The following is a 24711-nucleotide window of genomic DNA, read 5'->3' on the forward strand; positions in this document are numbered from 1 at the left end:
AGTAATTAATATTTCCTGAGTTAAATTAATCTCAGTTGTACTGGATTTTTTTTCCCTCCATAAACAAAAAGCTTAACTGCACCTGGTCTGAGAGAAGATACAACATATTAAAATACATGGATATAGTCTAACTTCCATATCTTTACTTCTAATCACATCTTTATCCTCACATACATTTAAAATGAAGCTACTGGGAATTCAGACAATTACTTGGCTGTGTTGTTACACCTATATAAGCTATTGCCCTACTGTCTGGATTAGTTTATTTACTTGACAATCTGAAGAATAAGAATCCCAAATAAGTATGCAGATAAATTACAAATCATAAAAATATTATTTCCTTCTATTTGTTCTCCATCTGGTTTTTTAGGTGATTCTCGACTCTTCCTTCCTTATTTGGTATTCACATTGAATAAGACCGAGACCCTCTGAAACTTACACATTTTTAGATGGAGTTATCTTAAGCATAATGCGTCAAGTGTGACTTAAGTTTAGTTTAATTTAGCTACAGAGATCTTTTACTTCACATTTTTTGAGGGCTGGTCTGCTCTGGTAAATTTCCAGAATAAATTTTATGTCTTCCTTTTAAGTAGGGCAGGATTTTGACATACAACTACTGTGGGAGCTGAAGGCATTTCTGGCAAGTACAGTGAATGATTGACGTCTCCACTGTTTTCATAATAATAAATACACAGTTAGCATTAGGCAGGAAAACAAATATTCCCCAAAATATGTGCTAAGCACATCTGAGAATGAATGGGGTCATACAGACATATCATCACTCTTTTCTCCATTAGAAGGAGTTCAATTCCATGAGCTTTATTTACCCCCACAACATAAAAACAACTAAAGTTTATCTTACTTGGGGAAGAGGGGAGAAAGCAAGAGAGAGAGAGAGAGAGAGAGAGAGAGAGAGAGAGAGAGAGAGAGAGAGAGAGAGAGAGAGAGAATTAGTTCTCCATTTAAAAATGCAGAAAACTACCAAGGCAATTAAGTTTTGTTGGTTTTCTTTTATCTATTCCTCATATAACAGAATTTCCTGTAAGTAATATAAGCCACAGTAGTATACAGTTTAAAATAAAAAGATAAAAGGAAATACTGGAATATACTGCATTATTGAAGTAACTTGGTTAAGTACATTTCTAAAAGTAGTGTTGGTTATCACTTGAATATTTCTTTTATACCTTAACTACAAAGTGTTATCAAATATATCTTACTATAAGATTCATTATTCTTCAGGACTTCTTAGAGAGGTTAATGTTTTATTTCTTTTAGAGGAAAAAAAAGCTGAAATTAAAAACTGTTACCATTTAAAAGTGTCATTTTGTGCAGCAATTGACAAAAAATTTTGGTCCTTCAGGATGAGGACATCAAGATTTGGTGTCCTTTGAAGCCATGAAAAGTAGGTTCAAAAAGAAATGAATGTGCTGTTTGCCCAATGTATTCGTATGGTACTTATTAAAATAAACAGCAATGCTTTTGTTTACATCATAAATAAACCTTTTAATAACCAAAAAATGTCAAATGATAAATCATCCCTTTTCTGAAAGTGGCGTCCATTTTTGTTTTAGACTCCATATCTTGATCATATGTAAGTGTGTAGATGGAAGAGGTTAATTTACATTAAAGGAATTTATTATATTTTCCTTTGTTTCCAAAGAAGTATTCTTCTAATATAGCTCTCAAGCCAGTTTTTACTTTAAATGCCTTTTGGTCTAAATTGACAGTCTTGAAGTTTTTCCTAAAGTAATATTTGCCTCTTTAAAGATCTCTCTGGCATTCCATTATGGGCACCTGCTGCTGATAATTACAGGTCTGTCTCCTAACCACTTCCTCTGCTTTATGTCAAGGCAAGATTCAGGCTGCTTGATTACAAACAACTACCAGTTAAAGACCACTGCATAGCTCTCTGTGGTAATTATTCAGGGCGAGTTAGGGCTGTGTTTACTGAAGTCTTAAGAAAAAAGTAGCAGTTACTTGTTATAATTTCCTCTGTGCTAGCAGCGTAGCATAATCCGTAACATATTTTGGTCACCTTAAAAGTGCCTATGAGAATAGTTGATTCAATAATGGTTCATAATGATACATTTCAGTATACTATTTCCTAATCCAAAAATCAAAATATCCTGCCCAAAGATAATAGGCTGTGGTCCTATAAAATACAAAAACAAAAACCAAAATAACCCTTTCAAACAGTAATCAACTACAGGGAAACAATTGGGTGAATATCTAGTCCAAAACAGATTTATTGTTCTTGACCCTGGGCCATTCTGCCTCTAACCCTACAGCTACGTTTATATAACCCACCTCACATCAAACTATCATAACCTGAAGAGACTTATTTATCTTATTGTGGAAATAGGAAAAAAATAGTCCATAGTATTTGGGACAACAATAATCCAAATATAAAAGAAAAATTTATCACCCATCTGGAGAGTCAATTTATATTACTAATATTCCATATGATAGAATTCTACAACTGAATAGGTAGAAAAATTTTGTGGGAATATTGTGGTATTGCTTGACTTGAAAACCTCCATAACTCCTACTTCTGTTTTAATCAAAATGACGAAACCAGATAGAGCCCAATTGTGCTCGAATTGATTAACCATCAATTATTTAGGGTTTCTTCATTCCTTAATAGCTCCAAATTACAGGATAGAAAATCAGAAGTTAGGAATGAATTTCTAAAGCTAAAGAGATTGCCCTATTTAGTTAGTGCTTGAGCTTTTCATTACTGTGACAAAATACTTGAGATAATCAACTCAAAAGGAGAAAAGATTCATTTTGGCTTATAGTTTCAGAAGTTTCAGTCCATGGTCAGCTGGCCATGTGGCTTTTAGGCCTACAGTGAAAGAAGGACATCGTGGTGGAGGGTGCCATACTGGAGCAACACTGCTCATCTCATGGTGGCCAGGAAGCTAAAGAGAGAGAAGAAGGAGCCAGAGTTCCTATATCTCCTTGAAGGGCATGCCCCCAATGATATAATTTCCTTCTACTCAGTCTCACCTCCTAAATGTTCCAACACCTCCTGAAAGCACCATGGGCTGGACACCAAGCTATGATCTTTTGAGGGACATTTCAAATTTAAACTATAGTACATAGTATCAAAGAGATGGTAAACATTCACTCCTAAGACAGTTTTGATTTCCACCTACAACTTCACATTTACCACCCTAGGTCCAGGAGCTCTCAAATTAGTGATGAGAAGAACCTGGAGAGCTTCCACTAATTCCACCACCATGGGTCATCACAAAAATCCCCTCTAAGATGTGTTATTTATGCATGAACAAAATCTGCACTCATCCAATACTGTTCAAAGGATATCTATTAGATGCTGACTGTGTGCCAAACACTGTGCCACATGCTGGTGATATCAGGGTGAATAGGGTTCCTGTATTCATCATGTTGACATGTGGGCTGGGGACACAGATAAAGAAGAGTGATCCAGTTGGATAAGAAAGGTTGTTTTATGAAGGAATGGACATCTAAACTGACATAAAGATGCTAGGATTAAGCCAGGAGGAAGGTGTAGAATATGAGAACATACACTTTTTTTTTTTTTTCTGGAAAGGAAGAAGCACAAGTGAAATCTGGTGATGAACGAGCATGGCAGCTTGCTAGAAAACCTTGAAGTATTCCCCCTATTAGGAACAATCTGAGCCAGATCTGGGGAAGGCGCAAAGTCTTAGGAAACTATAACTAGAGAGGAATATCCAGGAGTATAGTTAGAAGGATAAACACACATAACCTTGTCGATCTCATTCAGAAGTTTAGATCTTGTATTTAAGGCAATAGTTTTGAGAAAGAGAGCGCTATTGATGAATTTTGTTAGATTTTCCTGGCTTTAGTGTGGAGGATAGAGGAAGGTGGGGAAGGACAGGGAGCAGGAAAAAACTTCTTCAGTGTATCAGTTCAAAGATATCAACATATTTATGAAACATGCAGATAACATACATCGTCTTTTCTAATATAACACCATTGATGCTTGAATATCTTTAAATTTTTCCAAACCTATATAAGACCACAAGAAATATTTTTTTTCCAATTTCTTTAACAACTGGACTTTCTGAATTGCTCTTCTATCCTGTCAAATAATAGCAAAAAATCATGCATTCCAGGAAAAAAATAAAAGATATTGTTCAATCAATTTAAAAGAAAGGCTAAGCTCAATGGCACATGTCTGTAATCACACTGAGGCTGGAGGATCACCAAGTTCAGGGCCAGCCTCAAAAACTTAGCAAAGCCCTGTTTCCAAAACAACAACAAGAACAACAACAAAAGGCTGGCTGTGGCTGAGATTCAATGGTAGAGTGCCCTAGGGTTCAATCCTCATCCCCAGTGCTGCAACAAAAGAGAACAACAAAACATTGAAACAAATGAAAATAAACTTTCCAAAGTCACCTAATAGTATTTCCTAAGACAGTTTAATTTTTAGAACATCAACATTTTGAGAAGTTTGACTTGAAAACAAAACAGGTATATTCGAGAAGTTATTAAAGCTACCATCTCATCTTCTTAGTCATTGTTGTTTCTTTGCCCCTGGAAATTATCCAAAAAAACTACTAAAAACTAAATGTTATATGCAGCATAAACCTCAATTAAGCAGTTTACTCAGTCATTAAAATAATTATAAGTTGTTTTTGTTGGCTCTGTGAAAGGAGTAAGATCCTATAAAGATAAGATTTTCATAATTATGTAGGTAGTAAACCACACTGTTGATTACTTAGATCCTACTAATATTGCCTTTAAAAGGTGGAATGTACCTTATAGCACAGCACTTGGAGAATTGGGGGAGGAGTATATTAGAGTTTAAGAAATAAAAGAATACTGAACTTTGACTTTTGGACAAAAAAAAATTGCAAATGAAATAGTGTTCCAAGAACATACTTAAAGTGATTCCTAAGTTAGTATTATTTTGATGTGGTGGATGAACTGTCCTTATTCATTTAGTTAATGCATCTGTTATGTTATTGCATTAAAGTTTGGGTTACAAACATTTTTGATTAGGTATGTTCTTCCAATCAAATTGATGAATTTAAAAAAAAATTGAATGTTTTGTCTTATTTAAATTTTATAAGAATATAAAACAATAGAAAAGAGAGATTATAAATGTCATAGTGATTCAAATATCCAATGTGTATGTATATGCACATATACACATGTATATTATAAATGTGAATATTCTTTGTAACTAAGGGTTTTTATTTGTTCAGATTTTAAAAATAAAGTTGTTATTTAATTTCTCATACACCTTCTGCTTATAAGTATACACTACAGACTTTTTTTTCCCAGATACAACTATGTTTTTGGAAAGTCTCTCCACTCCTGTATATCACAAATATAATACAAGTATGCCTGTGAACTATAGAGTTCAGCTAGTCTGTGCATTAAATAATACTGTCCAAAATATATTTTATTAAGTGAAGTACTTACACTGGGTATCTAATTAATATCTCCTTGGCTTTTATTGTTATATGGCCCCTGACACATTTAGAACTTTGGCCTTGCTTAGAAATTTCAGTTTAATTAATTTTTGCTTTTATCACTTCAATAAATGCTTTGTTGTGTTAAAATTTCTGACATAAGTGAAGAAGGTTAATTGTTTCAATTTCTCTAGGAAAAGTTTAACTACCAGTAGAATGTAAAGAATTTGATAATTGTTTTTTCTTACTCTTTAATTTATATTGTACAAATACAGCAATGTATAGTAGAAACACATAAACCAGATTTCTTCCTGAAGCTTATCAGGTAGTAGTTTTACTGGGATGTATTCTAGATTCAGAACCTGGTATACGGAACAACAACAACAAACAAACAAACAAAAATCACTTAAGCTTTCTTGTCCCTAAAATGAAACAAACATGTAACTTTCCAACGGATTTTAATGTAAAATTTAAAATCTCATGACTTAAGTGGATATAGTAAGAGTGACTTTAAAGTCTACCAATTTTTTTAAAAAAATTGACCTCTGATAATATGCCTTTTCTGGTCCAAGTGACATTCTTCCACCTGATGATACCCCAACTGAACGTATTCTCTCATTCTTTTGACACCCTAATTATTTTTATATTAATGCCAAATGCAAATGAAAACTACAATATAGTATAGACTTCTGTGACAAGAATAAATTAGTAAGAGCAGCAACAAATATCAGTGTGCATTCAGAGCTTATCTGGTGCCAGGAACTGCTCCAGGTCTTCTCTTTCGATCACCCTATTAATCCTCACAGTTCTATGGCATAAATACTATGATTACTCTCATCTTCTACTCTCCAGAGTGAAGTGAAACTAAGAGATTTTTAACTTGTATGGAATTGCAAGCAAAGAGTTAGCAGTCTGTTCACCTTTACCAAGGGACTTATTGACAGGCTTGCATGATTATTTGCCCATGACTAGTTGTCACAGGATTACTCCTGGTCATACGCATTAATATTTTCTCAATAAATTTTAATGTATTTCCTGTATTAGGAAATTATCAGACTCCAATACACACACAAACACACACACACACACACACACACACACACACACACAGACACACACAGAGACATATATCCAATATATTTTTATTTCCCCAGTAGTCAAAGCATAGAAATTTTAAAGGTTGGGGTGGGGGGAAGGAAAGAAAAGAAGAAAAAGATAAAGACAAATCTAAAACTACTAGCTCATTTTACTACAGTTGATACATTATTTAAAAATATGAAACATTACTAAAGACATTCTTAAAGACTATTTAAAAAAACTTTTTTATAATGTATAAATGAACAAATTCAAGTGACAGAAAAGTACTCTTGTTTTTTTACTTAAAATTTTTTAAAAGGTAATTCATACAAAAAAGGACACACTGTTGAGAAGCTATTTAAAAAGTAACGGTATATTAACATTGCAGAGTATTTTTTCTAAAACTATTAAAAAAACTTTAATGCAATAATTGTCCTATTTAAATCAATCTTGCATCATCTTGTTACTTTCAACATAATTCAATGTCATAATACTGGTTCATAGATGTGCACAAATTCATTACGTGACCAAACACAATGGCATTCTTTTTTCATATTGCAATATAATTAATATTTATGCAATACAAAAGGAAAAACATATGGAAAATGGTGACTTTAAAAAGATGCTTTGGTCTGAAAAAAAAATGAAGTAGGTTTAGAATTAAAAATCAAAGACCAATGGTTGAACTGAGGCATATTTCCATCTGTTATTAATGTTTGAGTTACATACTAAAGACGAGATTGTTCATCAAGTCTCTCATGTAATATGTTAGTAAATGGGATTTTGGTTAGTAATTTAATTGCAAAAACTCTATTCATGTAAACTCCCAATTCATTTAAAATGAGCATTTACAGTGGTCTGAGATGAATTAAAACAGTTAACAACACCGAGGAGTATTTCTTTATTTTATTAGGAAGTGCTTGTATGAAAATTTATTAACATAAAATGGAAATCTCTTCTACTTTGTGGGCAAAGGTAAGCCTTTTTGTTTTGTTTTGTTTTTCTTTGTCACTTTCTTTTTTACAATATTCTTTTCAAGAAATGCAGAATTATTTTTATTGTGCTACTAAGAAATAATTTTAAATTATTTTATATTTAATATATAAATAAAAGATGTGATGTCTGTAGTTAGGGAATGGAATAAAGAATTCTGAGTATTATAAAGTGTGATGAAAATTCCAGTGACCATTGTGAAAATGCTCACAAAGCTTATGCAGAAGCTACTGGGGTCATATGCTCTCACAGGGCTCCACCATGGTTACTTGTACCGGGTTTCACTAATGGCCTGATAATAGGGGAGGGGGAGGTGGGCCTGGAGGTTCTCCTAATACTTCATAGTGGTGTGCGTGCGACAGCCACTGATTAATTACTGCCTTGTTCTCAACTCACACACTAGACTACTGAGCAGCCCCGTTTGTCTCCACAATTGTTTTATAGTCACAGAACACTGGCTTAGAGAATACTTTAAAGATGTTCTAAAAGATTTTTAGATTCTAGTATAATTTTCAGTAATACTTGTCTTTTAGACAATTGAAATGTTGATTGTAAAATATTACAAAGATGGAAAAACACAGATTTAGGGAACTCTTCTGAGGATAATATGAACATTTCACCTTCAATTTCATTTCAGACAGCAAAAATACACCATATTGCTTTCAAAAATATAATCATAGTAATCACCTTAAAATATTAGTACATATTAAGTTATACCTATGTTTTCATTTGCTCCCTTTGCTATCTCCTCACCCTCTTTCCCATTTACACACATAAGTGTCTAAGGAGGAGGCCTCCTGTAATTTCAAATACATGGAAAAACTACTGCAACTATTAAGGAAAAAAAATCATTTCACTTTATATGAATATTTCAAAGTACTTCATGTGCTTCTATGGAAACAACTCTTTCTGAATGTCAGCTTAAGCTTCTCCAGATGATTTTTCTCAAAGTCTCCCTTTTAAAATCATCATGCCATTTATTATCTTCTTGTTATATAGACTGTTACTTTTGTTTCATCACAAACCTCTGCCTGTTTATTAGCAGCTCTGCTACTACTATCAGATGACATTTGTTTTACTTAATGTACATAGTTTTAGAAAAAAAAATTGTAGAACTGCTATTACTGCATTATATGAAAAAATTCCAATGTACATTTAGCTGACACTGCATCAGCTGCTATTTAAACTGGGCTTAGCTAATGGACTTTTAATGTCAGCGGGGTTATGTGCAGTTACTGGCTATTAGCAGAAATGGCTCCTTTCTATAAAAATCACTTTTCCTCAAGTGTGTTGTTTGAACATTCCTTTCCCTAATTTAGTGACTGTCACTGAATGCAAAACAAACTCAAGTACTCTGGAGTTCACTGTTATCTTTAAGACCCTCTTTTAACCTTGCAATTCAGCATTAAACGGCAACGTCTCTCATTAACAGCTTTGCAATCATAAAACTTTGAGAGGAATTATTATTTACTTTGCTATTCTTAACAGTAGACTATATGTTTTGCTATGAAATCCCTATGTTATATGTGTATGATAAAGAATATTCAAAATACTTTTCTGAATCCTAGGATGTATTTGCATGGCTTAAAATGCCTAGTTCAAAAATGCCAAGTGATATGAAAACATGACAATAGATACTATATATCTATGTAACTTGGTATATCATGTAAAATTTGTACATTAATATTATAATATTGAATATAAACAAGGAGGCATATCATCACCATATCCTCAAAGAAATTCTGCATATTCTTTCCTTAGTAACAACCTCACCCCCCTCCCCTTTCAATTAACTTTCTTCATCCATTTAAATAGAGCCTTTAAATGGACATAATGGATAATCCTGGAAATAAAACCACCAATATGGCATCTGAGGGAGTCCAAAAAAATCAAGCATAACTCCATTTGATTAAGAGGTTAAAACCAACCATCACTGGATTCTGGTCAGGGAAGAATAACACAGCTGACCTCTTCTTCGATCAGCCCACACAGGAGGTCATTTCACATAGGGTGCTTACCAAGAGAATGCTGTCCCTCCGAGGGAGCATCCAGAAAGAGAAAGAGAGTCATGAAGTGCATAAAGGATTTTACCCCTGCATGCATGAAAGTGGACATTCTCCCTTGGTCAATGAGTTATAGTCCACCATAGAACTATCAGAACACAACAGAAGTTCTCTACACATTTGAAACAAGCCAGTGGAAGTGGAGATCACTTGGATGCCAGGAGAAAAACTTGTTTCTATCATATAAGCCACTTCACTTTTGAGGTAGAGGCATCCCTATTGTACACCAGGGAAATGACTTAGCAATGCATCAAGAGAAAGGTGACTTTTTTCAGAAACATAAGATAATTTTTTTCATAAGAAACATAAGATAATTGAAAATGGGTGATTAAATCTGATTTTCTATTCATGAATTTATTTTATAAGTTAAAAAAAAGTATGTTTTCATTTGTTTGATAGGTTCATTTTGTATTTTAAGGATATTGCCAAATCTGCTTGAAAATGAACTTTCACTCCTAAAACAATCCAAAAGGTACACACACATGTGCGTGCGCACACACACTCACCACACACACACACACAAATTGGCACAATCACATCTGCTCACAGAGAATTACTCCTTGCAATTCTTTGCTTCACTAAGACATGGCCTAAAAATACCACCCTAGAAAAAAATTTCATAGTTACTTAATTCATTTCAAAATGATATGTAAATCTTATCTAGTAAATCCAGTAAAATGACCCTTTCTCCTTTCCACTGGGAAAACATATCCACTGTTAAAATTTTCCCAACCACTTCTCTACTCTTTTTCATATAAGTAAAATATAAAATTTTTCACTGTGGTCCTTTTAAATCTATGTAGAAATACTGCATGTTTAACTGTAAACAAAAAAATAAATATATATGTTTTAATCAATACATAAAAAAGTAATACCATTTTTATATGTATTATAATTCTCTTAAAAGATAAACTACACCTATGCAAATCCTTTTTAGGGGAAAGAATGTCCCTAAGAACATTCTAAGGAAACATTACTCAATTTCTTATGAGCAGGTGAGATTTAAAAAATAACATTGGAATTGTTATTAATGACAATATTTAAGAGTAGCTCAGCAAGTGGCAGTGCCCTTCACAAAGACCACTGAAGGATACCAGTATACCATGGATTTAATTCTAGATATTTCCAACACATACACCCAGTCAAACTTGTTCAAGAATATCCAAGTTCACTTCATGTAAATAATTAATTAACTTCTAACACATATATGCCTTTAAAATACTTTCCAAGTTATTTTGCTATGTTAATTGAAATAAGTGCAAATCAAGACTTATTTAGATAAGTCTCGAGTCAGAGGATGTGTCAAATAATATTAAGATGAAGAATTGATCTTAGATCTCTGTCTTGGATAGCACAAATTATGAATCATTCGAACATGCCTGTTTCCCCTCAGATTCTGAGTTGTTTTCCACCACTCTGCATGTTCTGTGAGTGATGGCTCTGATAGGCAGGGAGAGAAAAGTCTTAACTTCCTTCAATTCTTAAATTTGATCCCTACCTAACAAATTTTTAAGTTTTAAGTTTTTAAGTCTTTCATCATCTCATGGAGATCCAGAGTGAAAAAGGAAAGTTGCTAAAAAAACAAAACAAAACAAACAAACAAACAAAAAAAACATAATTACTGTTTTATTTAGAATGATTTCAAGATTGCTACTTGCTAAACTTGAATACTTCCACTGGGTGGCTACAATGTATATATTTGGGCAAGCTTTTTATTCAATGAAGATATATCATGTTGCTTTTACCCAAAGCTAAATCTCAATGCTAACATATATCACCCAGAAGTGAAATTGCCCTTATTTATTTCATTTTTGCACTCCAAGCTTTGGTTGTGATACTGGTAGTAATTTTTTGTTTGCTTGCTTTGATTAGAGATAACACAGGTCTCTGGAAATCATGTATAATAAAACAACAACAATAAAAAAAGCTGTGCTGTTGTCACAGACTATCATTTTTAGTATGTGTAAAAAGTTAGAGAATACCATCTGTTAAAGAGTATTCTTTGATCTTGTTCTTAAAAGAACTTTTTAGACTCTTAAAATTCCAAAGAAATGATGTTATAACTTAAAATATCAAATTTAAATACAAGTAAAAAATTAAAATTCATATGGAATAGAATTTTAGAATTTGCTCCCTTTAAATTTAATCCCATACATGAATTTTCTTTGCTATAATTATAAGTGGATATTATTACACCATGCACCCTAATATATTGTAGTAAACTTGCACTGAGAATGTTTATTATAATTAATTTAAAAGGATTAGCTTTCTACACAATTATAGAAGGATACTAACTAGTTCGATATACTTCTATGCTAAACTATTATGTTATTATACATATTAATTTTCTTAAGTTTGGGAGGGAAAACAACATTTTTATTCATGGGAATATTTTACCTTATAATTGGACTGTGGATACATTTTAATATGAAAGCACTGGTCTGTTTTTATTGGAAAGGAATGTTTCTATGTAAGGTTTTTCTTCTCAATAGTGAAAAAAAAGACAATGAATTATACTCAAGTTGAGGCAGTCCATGATTAAATAATCAATTAAGACATTGACTGAAAATGAGAAATGTTAGCATTCATCAATAAGCTCGTTAAACTGTTGCAGAGCTTCCGTTGTTTAACATCCTTAGTTAGAAGAGGACATAATATGTGTTCATTTACATGAGGCATTTTTATAGCTTTCATAATTGCTGAGAAATGAAACTAGCCACAGAATTCACATGACAAAATGATTAATGAAGGTAAAGCCCCCCTATCCACACAACATTTTTTTAAATAAATAGGATTGGTAACTCTGGAGTTAAATTTGATTAATCAATATCATCTGTTAACATGATTATTTTGAACACTGATATTTAAAATGAGAAGTCTAACAGGCTTGTCAATATAATTCAGTTTCCTGGGGTTCTCCGCATTCTCCCATCACTGTGCAGTGGTGGCCATGGGAAGCAGTTGGTTATTTAATTTACAGAGGGCACTCCTCACACGTAGGCGATTTCAGATGTTACGCTTCACTTTTACAACACAACACACTTTTGAGTCACTGCTCAATGCTAATAGAAGGCACACTGGTGTAAGCACAAGTAGCTGCATATTTGGCACTTTTGAAGCTTTAGCTCACTTTCTAAATTACAACTTCAGTTTAAGAAAGGTCATGGTAACTTTAGTACTATGGACTCTGTGCAGAAGGCTAGATGTGTTTTAAGTACCTATAAAAATCTGTTACATTTATCTGTGTATCTGAAAATATCATTAAATAGTCCTGAAGGAGCAACTTTATGAAGAATGTCAATGTTCAAAATGAGAATCCATGTTACAAATTCGATCCAAAACGTTTTTATTTATTTCTCAAATTATAGCTCAATATTTTGTAATATTTTGTTTATAAATGTCCCAAAACTTGCAGTATGATATATTTTAAGTTTTCATGAAAAGGCAGAAATTATTCTGATAGCTCCAAACAGGTAAAGAAGATTTTTAAAAATTTTCTATTTCTGATCTAATTATAAAAATATTAGTATAAAATGTTATCAATTAAAATCTCTATACATTTTGAGGTAAATACTTACAACAATTAAAAACAGTAAATTACCTAGGTACTAGATTTCTATTTGAGAACTGGAAAAAAGGAAACACTAGTGTTTTGATATTGTTCAAGGCAAATTTATTCTGTTTCAAAGAAGTACCATAAAAAATAGCATTGAGTTTCTGTGAATAAAACATTCTTGAACTTAATAATACTAAAACAATATCCAAATCTCAGATTCATGCAGCCCTCCTACACAAATACATAAGCAATAACAAATACAAATAAGTAATGAAATCAAAGAGCCCATACATAGATTTAAGGAATCAGAGGGAGGAAGAGAGGGAAAGGGAGAGGGGGAAAAGGAGGGAAAGAAAGAAAGAGGGGAGGTGAGTGAAGGGGACAGGAGAAGTGAGGAGAGATTTAGGGCAGAACCAGGCTATCAATAATTTAAAGCAGAATGTTAATTCTGTATAAGAAAAATCTGCCTTAATAATGCTAAGTAACATACAAAGCCCTGCAAATTCCTAGTTTTACCTTAAAAATTTGCCAGAAAGTAGTGTGCAAAGAAATAGCAATAGTTGTTTATTGTTTATATTTAATACAATTATAAGTAATTAAATATGTTTTAAAACATATATTGCATATATTAATGTTATCTCTGCTGTCATAAATTCTACCAAATTTTCTATTGCAAATTTAGTATGAATAAATGAAAATTCTGGTGAATTTAAATGATAAACATTTGTATCATTAAACAATTTGATTATGTTCTTAGACTGGGTACTTTCATCCATTTCATTTTAAAGAAAAACTGTTGACATATATTTGCACAAAGGGCTCATTTTCAAGGAACCCTTGTCAGAAAGCCTGTATATGACATTTTGTTTTGTTTTCTGTAGAAGTCTTTTTTATAGATTTATTAAAGACCCATCTTAAATATTTCTTGTAAAGATACAAAGTCAAGGGTAGAGACTGTTGCCTGTGCTTGTTTAGAACTGCTAGTGGGTTCATTTTCCCAGAGAATACAGAAAGGAAGAAAAGAGGCTAAGAAATAGAGTGAGACACCCACAGGTTGTCCAAAGAAGTTGATCCTGTTTAGAAGTCTGCAGTGATCTATTTTGGAGTGTCTCCTTAGACAACTCCATTTCTTACCTTTGGAAAAGCAGCTCCCACAGTTATTCTCATTTTGAGTTTCAAAATTATTGTTCTTTAATTCCTTTAACATCTTGGGCTTTGCTGGTGTTTTAGAGTTGGAAGCCAAAGAATCATATTTACTTTCTGTGAGTTAAACACTGCTCTAGCTGCTTCATATGTATCAATTCATTCAATCCTAGTGTGACCGATAGCATATATGGTTCTCATTCTACATGGGAGGAAACTAAAGCACAGAGAGGCTAAATATCTGATGCATGGTCACATAGCTAGGAAGCTTAGAAGCAGGATTATAAAACACTGGTAACCACTGTGCTAACTGATAAAACGGGTATACACTACACATAGCCCTTAGCTGGTCCCTCCCCAAAGCAGGACAAAATACATATGAAATCTAAGGAACATACTTGTTAAGATGTAAACAACTTTAAGAAAATTGCTTCCATCTAAATCATCCCCATGAGTTTCTCTAAGTAGAAACTTTGGAATTCCCACCACCAATCAAATCAGAATCCTGGCCTAACCTATGTTTACTATCTCAGATGTCTAAATCCAGAAAATACTATACCTGTGACTACTGTTATATTTCAGAAAGTGAATTATTCTTGCAAGTGAATTGTACTATATATTTGTAAGCCCATCTTCCTGAGGTCTCATTCAACTCTATGTTCCTAAGGAACAGCACATTGTCTGGGAGAAAAGTGTTATGAGATGTACCTCTTATACTATATTCAAGTCAAAGGAGCTAATAAGTTTTTAATGTGTGGGAACATGTGAATGGGTTTGTTTTTAACTGCTACAAGTACAAAAGTCAAACTAAAAAAAGATGTAGGCCAAAGCTGCAAGGCAGGAGCACTGGCTGAGTCTCTACTCCCACCATTTTCCCTACTCTTCTCCGGAAGTGGTTGCAACCTGTAATGTTAATGTTTCTTCTGAGAGTGACTCCCTCTGCTGCTCCAGCAAAGCCATGACCCGAATCAGAAAAGTGCTAAATGCAGTTAAGGCCTAATAGAGCATACTCTTGCTATTTGCACTAATTGGAGACACTAGCATACATTAGAGAACAGTTATATTTAAGTCTCAACAATAATTCTAAATAAGCTAACAGGGTTTGCCTAATAGAGCTGATGCCTCCTTCCTATCATTAAGGGTTTGCTAAAACTAGATCAGTATAAATTCTGATTAAAAGCAGTTCCCAAAGTCCAATGGTAGATACTCCAAAGAACCTGTCTTGTTTAAATTCAAATTCTCTATATCCAGAAAACAGAAGACCAGGGCATATGCATGTCTATTATGATCTAATGATTTCTCATTTGTTGAAATGCTTAAAAAGTTTGTTCCCTGAAAACTGTTTAGCACTTTCTAAGCTATAACACATAAAATTATTTTTCTGAACAAAGATAAACTAACATACTTTCTCTTATTGAAAATTTCCAAAGTGAATTCATGAATCTGCCCCTAGAATGGAAAAATATATGGTAGAATTGTAGTGAAACTCAGTTGTTTTCTTTTTTTTTTTTTTTTAAATCTATAGCTACAGCATAGCTTTGCAGAAAAAAAAATAAATTCCACAAGCTAGAAAGAAATGCCATATTACAGTCATGAGAACTGTGGGCACTGTGGATTTTTAACTAAGAGAAAATTCCAGTGCCCATGCTATAATGCCCACGTGAGATTATGTTTTTATTTTTTTTTAATTTTTTATTTATTTATTTATTTTTTTTATTGTTGGTCGTTCAAAACATTACATAGTTCCTCATACATCATATTTCACAGTTTGATTCAAATGAGTTATGAACTCCCAATTTTATCCCGTATACAGATTGCTGTATCACATCAGTTACCCTTCCATTGATTGATTGTTTTCAATGCCAGTTGTCAATTTGTTCTACACCAATATACTTAAAAGCATGAAAGTACTCTTTCATTGGAAGAAGTGTAATATTTGTGGGTTTTTAAAAACACCATAAATTAAGATAACAGAGAATTATTCCAATCTGCTTTGAATCTTTAGTAATTTTCAATTCTGAGTTCGGAGGTGTTAACACTCCGAACATAACACTAGTTGGTGCTAGATAAGCAGCACATCAATACTGTGTAGTCTAGATAAAATGCATTTATACAACAGGAGGGCACTAATTCAGAATTACACAAATCAGAAACACTCACACACACACATACACATCCATACTTTCACTCACTGGGCTGCCTTTACTAGTAAAATCTTTCATTCTTGGAATCAGAAGCACAGCAAATTCCCTGGAGCTAGGAGTTCCCAGCAATCCTGAATGAAACAATTAGAGCCTAGCAGGAAAGAAGAAAGTTGTTGCCTAAAGCCTAGAGAATTTCCCAAGGACCTGTTTAAAATGACTGCTGTCGGTCTTTAAACCACAGTTACAAACTCAGAATACTCACAAATAACATCCACTCTGTTTTGCTCTGAAAGACCTGTTTTTTCCTTGGCTATCTCCAAAGAGACATATATTTTCCAAAAGCTTCTAATTTTTTTCCAGCACTTCTCCAACAATGGATCAAAAATTTGATGTTGTAAAGTACTTAAATGAACTATTCTATTTTAATTGCACATTCATAAAAATACTCCACTCCAGTCTTTAACTCATAGAACAAGGAAATCATAGCTTGAGGGCATGGGCTGTTCTAATGCAAAATGAGTAGACCTGAGAAATATTGAAGGAAAGGGATGTCTGACTGCCAGCCCATTGTAAATATGTGATTCTGAAAGGAAAGTGTTAATGGTGGTTCAACGTTAAATTGGCTGGGATAATAGGTAGCAGTGATGGGGACAGTAGCTTATGGTAGAGTTTGGTGCTTTCTGTTTCCTTTGATACCTAACAGAACACAGGAAGAGCTGATGTCCTGGAACATGGAGAATAACAATCATAAAAGTGGTTGTGGCAGCATTTCACAGGACACATAATTTAAAAAAAAAAATCACTGGAAACTGAAAGAATTAAATGAAGTAAACGGAGAAGACTGTGCACAGAAATGTATACACACCACAGAATACACTTTCTTTTTCGAGTTAAGATCAAAATAACTCTTGAATTGCCTGGTTTATAAGAAGAAAAAGTGCAAGAGGAAAACACTCAAGTCTATCTTGAGTGTCTTTTTTTAAATCTCTTCTCCCTTCTTCTTTCAATATCAATCCATTTACTATGTCCTGTTTGATTATCTTTATTGATCCCTTTTCTTCCCAGTCTTTTTAATTGGACTGTTGTAAGCTCTCAGCAGGCATCCTATCTCCTTTTGGCATCTTTGGAGATTTTAACTTATCCTTTCCCCAAATAGTTCTCTCACCATGTCCCGTGCCTGGCCACCCCCATGGCTCAGTCCTTTGTGCGCCCAATAACAGCAGGAGAATTCCATAGGGAGTCACGCGGTTGATTCCACATCTATTCATCAGGTTGCTCACTTAAGCTTCCAAATACCTTCCTCTAAGTATCCTGGGCTACCGCCCTGAGAACTTCTTACCAATTTCAAGAAATCTATAACAAGAACCATATGATTCCCAATGGAGATTCCATGGTAAAATAGATAGATGAGCTCTGGAGGTATGCATAAGAAAACCCGAGCAGAACCTCGGGGATGGGAGGCATCTGGCGAGAAAAGGACGGAAGGATTTATGAGCGTGGCCACTTAGCAGGGCAGCAGGAAAATTTACACCCGAAGTAGCTATCTCTAATTCACAAAGCCTTGCTAATCACTTACCTCCCCACCCGGACCACACTCGCCTTGCCTAGGCACTCCACTCCACCACTACCTTCCCCCTCCCTTGCCCCCAGCTCCTCTTGCTTCTCACAGATCAGATGGAATGCAGACGGGAAAATCCAGTGTCTGAGCATCACCCGGGGAATTGGGGCTACCTCCTTGCTTCCCCCAGCTCTCCAAATTTGGAAAGAAGTATAACCAAGATGTGTATGAGTGGTGTGTGTGTGTGTGTGTGTGTGTGTGTGTGTGTGTAGGGGAGATCCCTGAATTGCCTCTGAATGCTGAATAGGCTTCCTTCCACATCACCACCACCCCACCCGCTTTCAGAAAAAGCTGCTCTGCTTCTCCAAAGCCAGCTATCACCACCCAACTGGGCGAAAAGATCTAAGTGGACTATGTTGGAGTGTAGGTTAGGGGCCCAGATGACCTGAGAGACTTTGGTAAAGGCAACTTTGGCTCTTTCTTCCCCTTAAGGCTGGGAGCTGTCCCCACCACTTCAAACTCCGGGAACAAGAAGGGAGTGAAGGGACCAGTCCGGGGTCTCCTCTCCGCCCTTATCCACCCACAACTTCCAACCGCTGTCCTTCCAGCCTGGCTTTGCCCAAGGCTCCGAACACTTATTTTAAATCTCACACGCATTAAATTAAAATGTCGGGAGTTATGAACTGGTTGGCTACCCCGGGGAGTTGCAGATTTGGATTGAACAACCAGCCTATTCCCCCAGAGCTCAGAGGTTTTAAGTTTCTCTGGCGCCTGGTGGGAAGGAGATACGAAAGGGTAAGAGTGCAGAGGCAGGCACACCAGTGGCCTGCCTCTGGCTGGGAACGCAAGTCCAGCCGGGCTGTGTTTCTCCACAGCGCCCCAAGCAGCAGCCAAGGGGCACCAGCGCTTTTGGGTCCTCAGCGGTAATGGACACATTTCCTTAGCTGAGATGCAGTGAAGGCTGTGCAACCCCAGCTACCGCACAGCGCGGGAAGCCTCTGCCCACCATTCGCATCAGGGTACATCTATGGCAAACCACACAGCCACCCGTACGAGAGTCTCTTCAAACCTCTGTGTGTACACGATGCAACAATGTGCGCGTGCGGAGCTGGAAGTGCAAAACACCCCCGGCTCTCACATGCACAGAGACGGATGCGTTGTCCAAACCCCGTGCGTCCCTGGTCGATCCTTGCCCAGGATTATTAAAAATCGCAATAACCAAAGCTTCTTGACTAGTTGGGAAAGTGGAATATAAAGTGGTCTCCAGTTGAGAGCAACGAGGTAGACTGAGGAAGCCAGAAGAACTAGGGAAGAGGAGATGTAGAAGGAGGGAAGGAAGAAGCGAAGGGAGGTGGCCGCTTAGCCTGGCGGACCCCCTTACCTTGAGCGGCTGAGCCGGTGCCGCTGGCGCTGAGCAGGGCCAGGGCAGGTAGCACGAGCATTTGCAGCACGTATCCTAGTCCCAGTCCGCAGCGGGCCGCTGTCGCCCGCAGACCTTTCCTCATCGTCGATAGAGGTGTGCCGGAGGGAACAACACCGAGAGTCGCGCAAACAGCGGAGAGCCCCACTGGGCAGCCGCTGAATCCGTGCACGGCGAAGCAGTCCCAAGAAATAACCACAGCCAAACGCCACACTCCACTTTCTTCAAGGGCAGGGGCCAAAGGGGGTGGAGAGGAGACGCCGAGGAGGAGTTTGAAGGTTCCTGTTTCCCTGTGCCTTTCCAACTGACGTCTCCCGCGAGCGACTGCTCTGCCCCCACTTGGGAAGTCCAGGGAGGCGCAAGATCGCCACCTTCTCTGCTCCCCTCAGCAGCAGAAGCAGCCGCAGCTCCGCCGTGCGCCGAGCATGGACTGCTCTCTGGGTCCCTTAGCCTAGGAGGAACACACACAGGCACCAGAGGGTGGGGGAAGGTGGGGAAAGTGGGAGGAGAAGGGAGCGGACGGAAGAAGCTTGGGCACGGTGAGGCGCTCCTGTCTCCAATCTCAGTGGTCTCGTGCAAGAGAAGAGACGCCCCGATTGCCGGTGCTGGGTGGCCAAAGAGTCACCTCCCAGAGTGGGACGCACGGGTACTCGGAGGCGCTTGCCGCGCCGAGAAGGCGTGGAGGGCACAGCCCAACTCTGCTGGGGGTAAGCGGCAGCGGGAGCGCGCCCGTCCGCCTTATGTAAGCAAGGATGGAAGGAGAGATGCACGCCTAGTTGAGAAGGCGGAGACCATCGTTGGTTTACTCACTGGAGCCAGGGCAAGAGACACCTGGGGGCAGAAGCGGCCGCGGCTAGGGGGAGCGCTCCTGTCTGCTGCGGTGCGCCAGACTTGGACTCTGAGAGCGCAGCGGGCGCGCCCCGGGCCACTAGGCTGTGTCCAGTGGAGCTCAGCCTGCCGCCTGCCAGCTTCTCCAGCCACGCCGGCAAACCCCGAGCCAGACTTCCCGGGACTGGACGCGTCCTGGGACTTCGCGTCTTAAGGTTGATTAGGCCGGCTGCTGGCTCGAACTTGTCCTCAGCGATGGAGAAGAAGGCAAGAAGCTTTCTGCAGTGTTCTAGCCCACCCTTTGGGTTGTCAGCTGCACTCAGACTGTTTTATGCTCTGAAAGCTTATGACCTCTTTGCAGTGGAACAGAAACTAAAAAGCTCAACGAAAACTCCTTCAATAGTGCTTTCTTTGCGTGCATCTTGGTGGCTGACAAGGTGGAGTATGTAAAAGGTGGTGAGGCAATATCAGGAGGAGCTCTCCCAGAAAAAAAGGCAGAAGCAAATTTGTGAATACTCACTTAAAGCGATTTGGAACCTATGACATATTTTCCAAATTCCTAACAGCATGTGTAAGGACTAAAACTGCTATGATTCAGAAAGAATTAGTAGTTAGGTTGTGAATTCCTGTTGAAAGGGTGAAGGAGGAATCAAAGAATGGGTGGGTAAAATAAGGAAAGGTTAGACAAAAGGAAAGTGAATGGATTAATAAACCAATTACACTGGTGCAGCCAACACTCTGGGAAGAAGAAAACATCTTCTCAAGATTAGTTCATTTTTAAACTAATAAATGCTATACAGGGAAATGTTAAGTTCTGGATGCCAATGGGGGCCATGTGTAAACACACACACGCTTGCACACACACACACACACACACACACACACACGAAACTTGAGCTCTAATTTTCACTATGGTCCTAACTGTTTTCATGGGCAGGTCAGGTAATCTTTGCATGCCTTGGTTTCTTCATCCATATAATATGTCAGCTCTTTTCAGTTCTAACACTCTGGAATTCTGCATGTCTGACTCCATTTAAACCTCTGGTCCATAAGACCTATTTTGGATAAATTTCATAGACATAAAAAGTCATACTTGCCAAAGACATTGACAAAAATATCCACTTCTTATTTCTATAGAGACTCTGCCTGTCAGAGTAAAATCTCTTCTTCATTCTCTTCAGTGTCCCCACACCAAGATGTTATGATACTTTGTTAAGAAGGTAGACTCTACTGTCAGACGGTGGGTTCTTTTCTTAGTTTTTGCTACCTGAATGATATTGAGCAATAAAATTAGGCATCTTTTTTCCTAATCTGTAAAATGGGTCTAGTAGCAGTATTTACATTTTTGTGGGGATTAAATGAGTCAAATACACACACACACACACACATATATATAATTTATATGTGTATAGATACACAGACACACCTACATATATGTATATAATGTCTCACACATAAAATTATTGTCAACTACTATTATCATGAATGGAAGATTTCCATCATCTTCATACTATCTAGACCAGTATTGTTCAACAGGACTTTCTGTAGGAAGAAACATGCGTGTATCTATGTTCTTCAAAATGACAGTCATTAAACATATATGGTTATTGAGCTCTTATAATGCAGCTACTGTGGAATGGGAATTTTAACTTTTGTCCAATTCATTCATTTAAATTTAAATAGCCACATGTAGATAGTGCCTACTATGCAGCTAGGCCATTAATAACCCTTTGAGAATGATATCATAATTATATTTCATTTATTCCTGTACCAATTTTTCCAAGGAGGTTATATTTTAAATAGTATGGAAGAAATCCCTGTGCATACTCACTACCATATTAAGAACATCCAAAAGTTGTAAAATTTTTCATTTTTAAATATATAACTTACTTGTAAAAGAGTTTATTTAACTCTTTTAAAGTAGGCACTTTATCTTGTTCATCATTTTATCTTCAGCTCCTAAAGTAGAATCTGATGTATAATTGGTATTCAATGAATAGTACTTAATTGGTTGTCAAAAAGACTCAATGGGGAAGAATCCTCAAAGTCTAGTTAAAGAAGGTTGAATTATCACATAGTTTGGTCTGGGGCATTACAGGGCTCAATAGCAAATGCTGCATGAAATTAAAAAGAATGAGTAAGAGAAAAGAAAGGAAAACATAGTTCAGTACTGGAATTCAGCCTAAAGAGGGCAGGAGAATGGCTTGAGAGATGATATGTAGAGAAGAGGTAGAAAAGGGAGGGGAGACTGGAAAGCTCAGGAACAAGGAGAAGGCAGGCTCTAACCAGCAGATCAGCTGCACAGACAGGCAAGTTTTCTGCTCTTGTTGGTTACAGATGGGACTTGCCTGTGTATCAATATTCTGCCTAGTTTTCTTGTCTGTCACACTTTTTTTTCATGAAAGAGATAAAGTATCATTTATAGGTTCCTGAGTATAGACTTGTTAACATCACTTGGATCTGGACTCAAATATCACTGCCTAGGGATGACTTCTCTGACCCATTTACCTAAAATAAAAACAACACATTGCTTCAATTGTATTCACCTACTTTGATTTCCCATATAGAACTTAGTTTATATCTCTCTATATGTATCTACCTGTATACATGTATGCATACCTACAGGTATATGAACAAATATTCTCCAGTAGAATACATGCTTCACAAGGGGAGGGTATTTTTGTTGTTTTGTTTTGTTTTGTAGTGAGTTCAGCATGCTGTACCCATAAATCTAGAACATAGCCTAGCACATGATAGATGGTCAATAAACATTTATTGAATATTGAATTACATGAGTAAGAGTCAGTGGATTTTAAAACTGAGCTAAGTCCTTGATTACCATCAACCTCCAATATGTTTTCAAATTATGAGTAGTCTTTTTTTTTTTTGATTGTTGAATAAAATCAAGTTTGGATGAATTTCCACCAAAATTTTATTTGAATATGAATGTTTAGGGTTGGAATAATGCAGATGTTTAAGAAACTGACGTAAAATTCATCTCGTTTTGAAAACTAAAAAGCTTTATTTAAATCCATACAAGGACTTCCTTTTTCTTGGCTGCAGTGAGTGGAGAATTAACTCTGGGATAATAAATCCCAGTGACAGGTGCTAATGGGAATTAAGCATGCAAATCCCTTGCATATCCCTCCAGAAATCTACACCAAGAAAAGTATGCTATTTAGCATGGGCTGCTTAGTAATAATAGTATTTACTCTAAACTGGTATGGAAAAAGTTTCCAGCTTAAGGCTTAAATAAAAAGGAACTGAACATTAATTTTAATTACAGAAATATTTTCCTTTATTTTTATCTCTGTCCTTATGTTTGACTCCTTCCTTACAGTTTATATTTTTATGTATTTTTTAAAAATAAGCTTTATAGCAGTAAGCAGAAATATTATTAACTGGCAACATAGAAGAAGGAGAATTTTAGTAAATAAATAGAAGTAGTAGTGAGGAAAACTCTTCCTAACTAGGAGTTGGGGGATCAGAGACCTCAGATAACATTGCTGATAGACATCAACTAAGGAGAACCAGATGGTCCTGTTCGGCTGATTCAATTCCTCTTCTCTGCCCCAGCCTAGGAAAAGAGACTTGATCTGTTATAAACCTATATACACTGGAGCTCTATGCTTTCTATTAGTTGTATTAAACAAGACTCATTTGGTTGCAAGTGAAAGAAATCCAACTTAAACCAATTTGAGCAAAAAGAGTCTTTAGACTGTATATAAGTCAAAAGCCATGGGTAAAAATTGTCTGCATTAATTATGACTAACATTTATTGATCAGTCACTAGTGAAAGGTACTGTTCTAAGCTCTTTTATATGGCTGTCTCATTTAGTCCTCACATTAAGGATCAAATTAAAGTAACATTATTGCTTTAGTCCATTCATACTGTTATAATAGAATATTACAGAATGGGTAATTTATAAAAATTAAACTTATTTTCTTATAGTTCAAAAGACAGGGAAGTTTAAGATTGAGGGGCTGTCAACCTATGACCACCTTCTTGCTGTGTCTTTCATTGGTGAAAGAGAAGGTGAGAGAAAGCAAGGGGGACTGAGCTGTTGACCTTTTAATAGGAACCTACTTTTGCAATAATGAATCCACTCCTATGATAATGGCATTACTTCACTTACAAGAAAGAGCAGTGACCAAAGGACCCATACCTCCCATTAAGCTACCATGTCCCAACACTACAGCATTAGAAACCAAATTTCTAACACCTGAACTTTGGGGAACACATTCAAACCCAGTGATTATTATCCCCTCTCCACATAGGAAGCTGAGTAGTTAAGTAACTTTGCCAAAGTTCACACACAGCATTTATTAGTACCAGTCTAATTTTAGGGATCATCTTCTAAGCCCAGGAATTTAAATGCAACTTATTGGACTTAGTCTCTCCCATCCCCATCCTGATTATGCTCTCCTCTGTTGAGACTTCATCCACAGACTTGTGCTCTCAATGCTGGGATTCCTAGAGGCTCTGGGTTTACATTGTCTTTA

The 24711-nt window shown here is 36.4% G+C and overlaps 1 protein-coding gene across 2 annotated transcripts in view; it reads right to left on the reverse strand.

Annotated features, from left to right (window-relative positions):
- Unc5c (unc-5 netrin receptor C) overlaps positions 1–19465 on the reverse strand; it is a 354227-nt gene extending 334762 nt beyond the window's left edge. For both annotated transcript variants that reach the window (XM_026407463.2, XM_026407462.2), the window contains exon 1: positions 19342–19465. In XM_026407463.2, coding sequence (XP_026263248.2) covers positions 19342–19465 — 124 coding nt within the window. The remainder of the gene's footprint in view (positions 1–19341) is intronic.
- Positions 19466–24711: the final 5246 nt, after the last annotated feature.

This window comes from Urocitellus parryii, chromosome 10, assembly GCF_045843805.1.
Source record: "Urocitellus parryii isolate mUroPar1 chromosome 10, mUroPar1.hap1, whole genome shotgun sequence".
NCBI classification, from domain to species: Eukaryota; Metazoa; Chordata; class Mammalia; order Rodentia; family Sciuridae; genus Urocitellus; species Urocitellus parryii.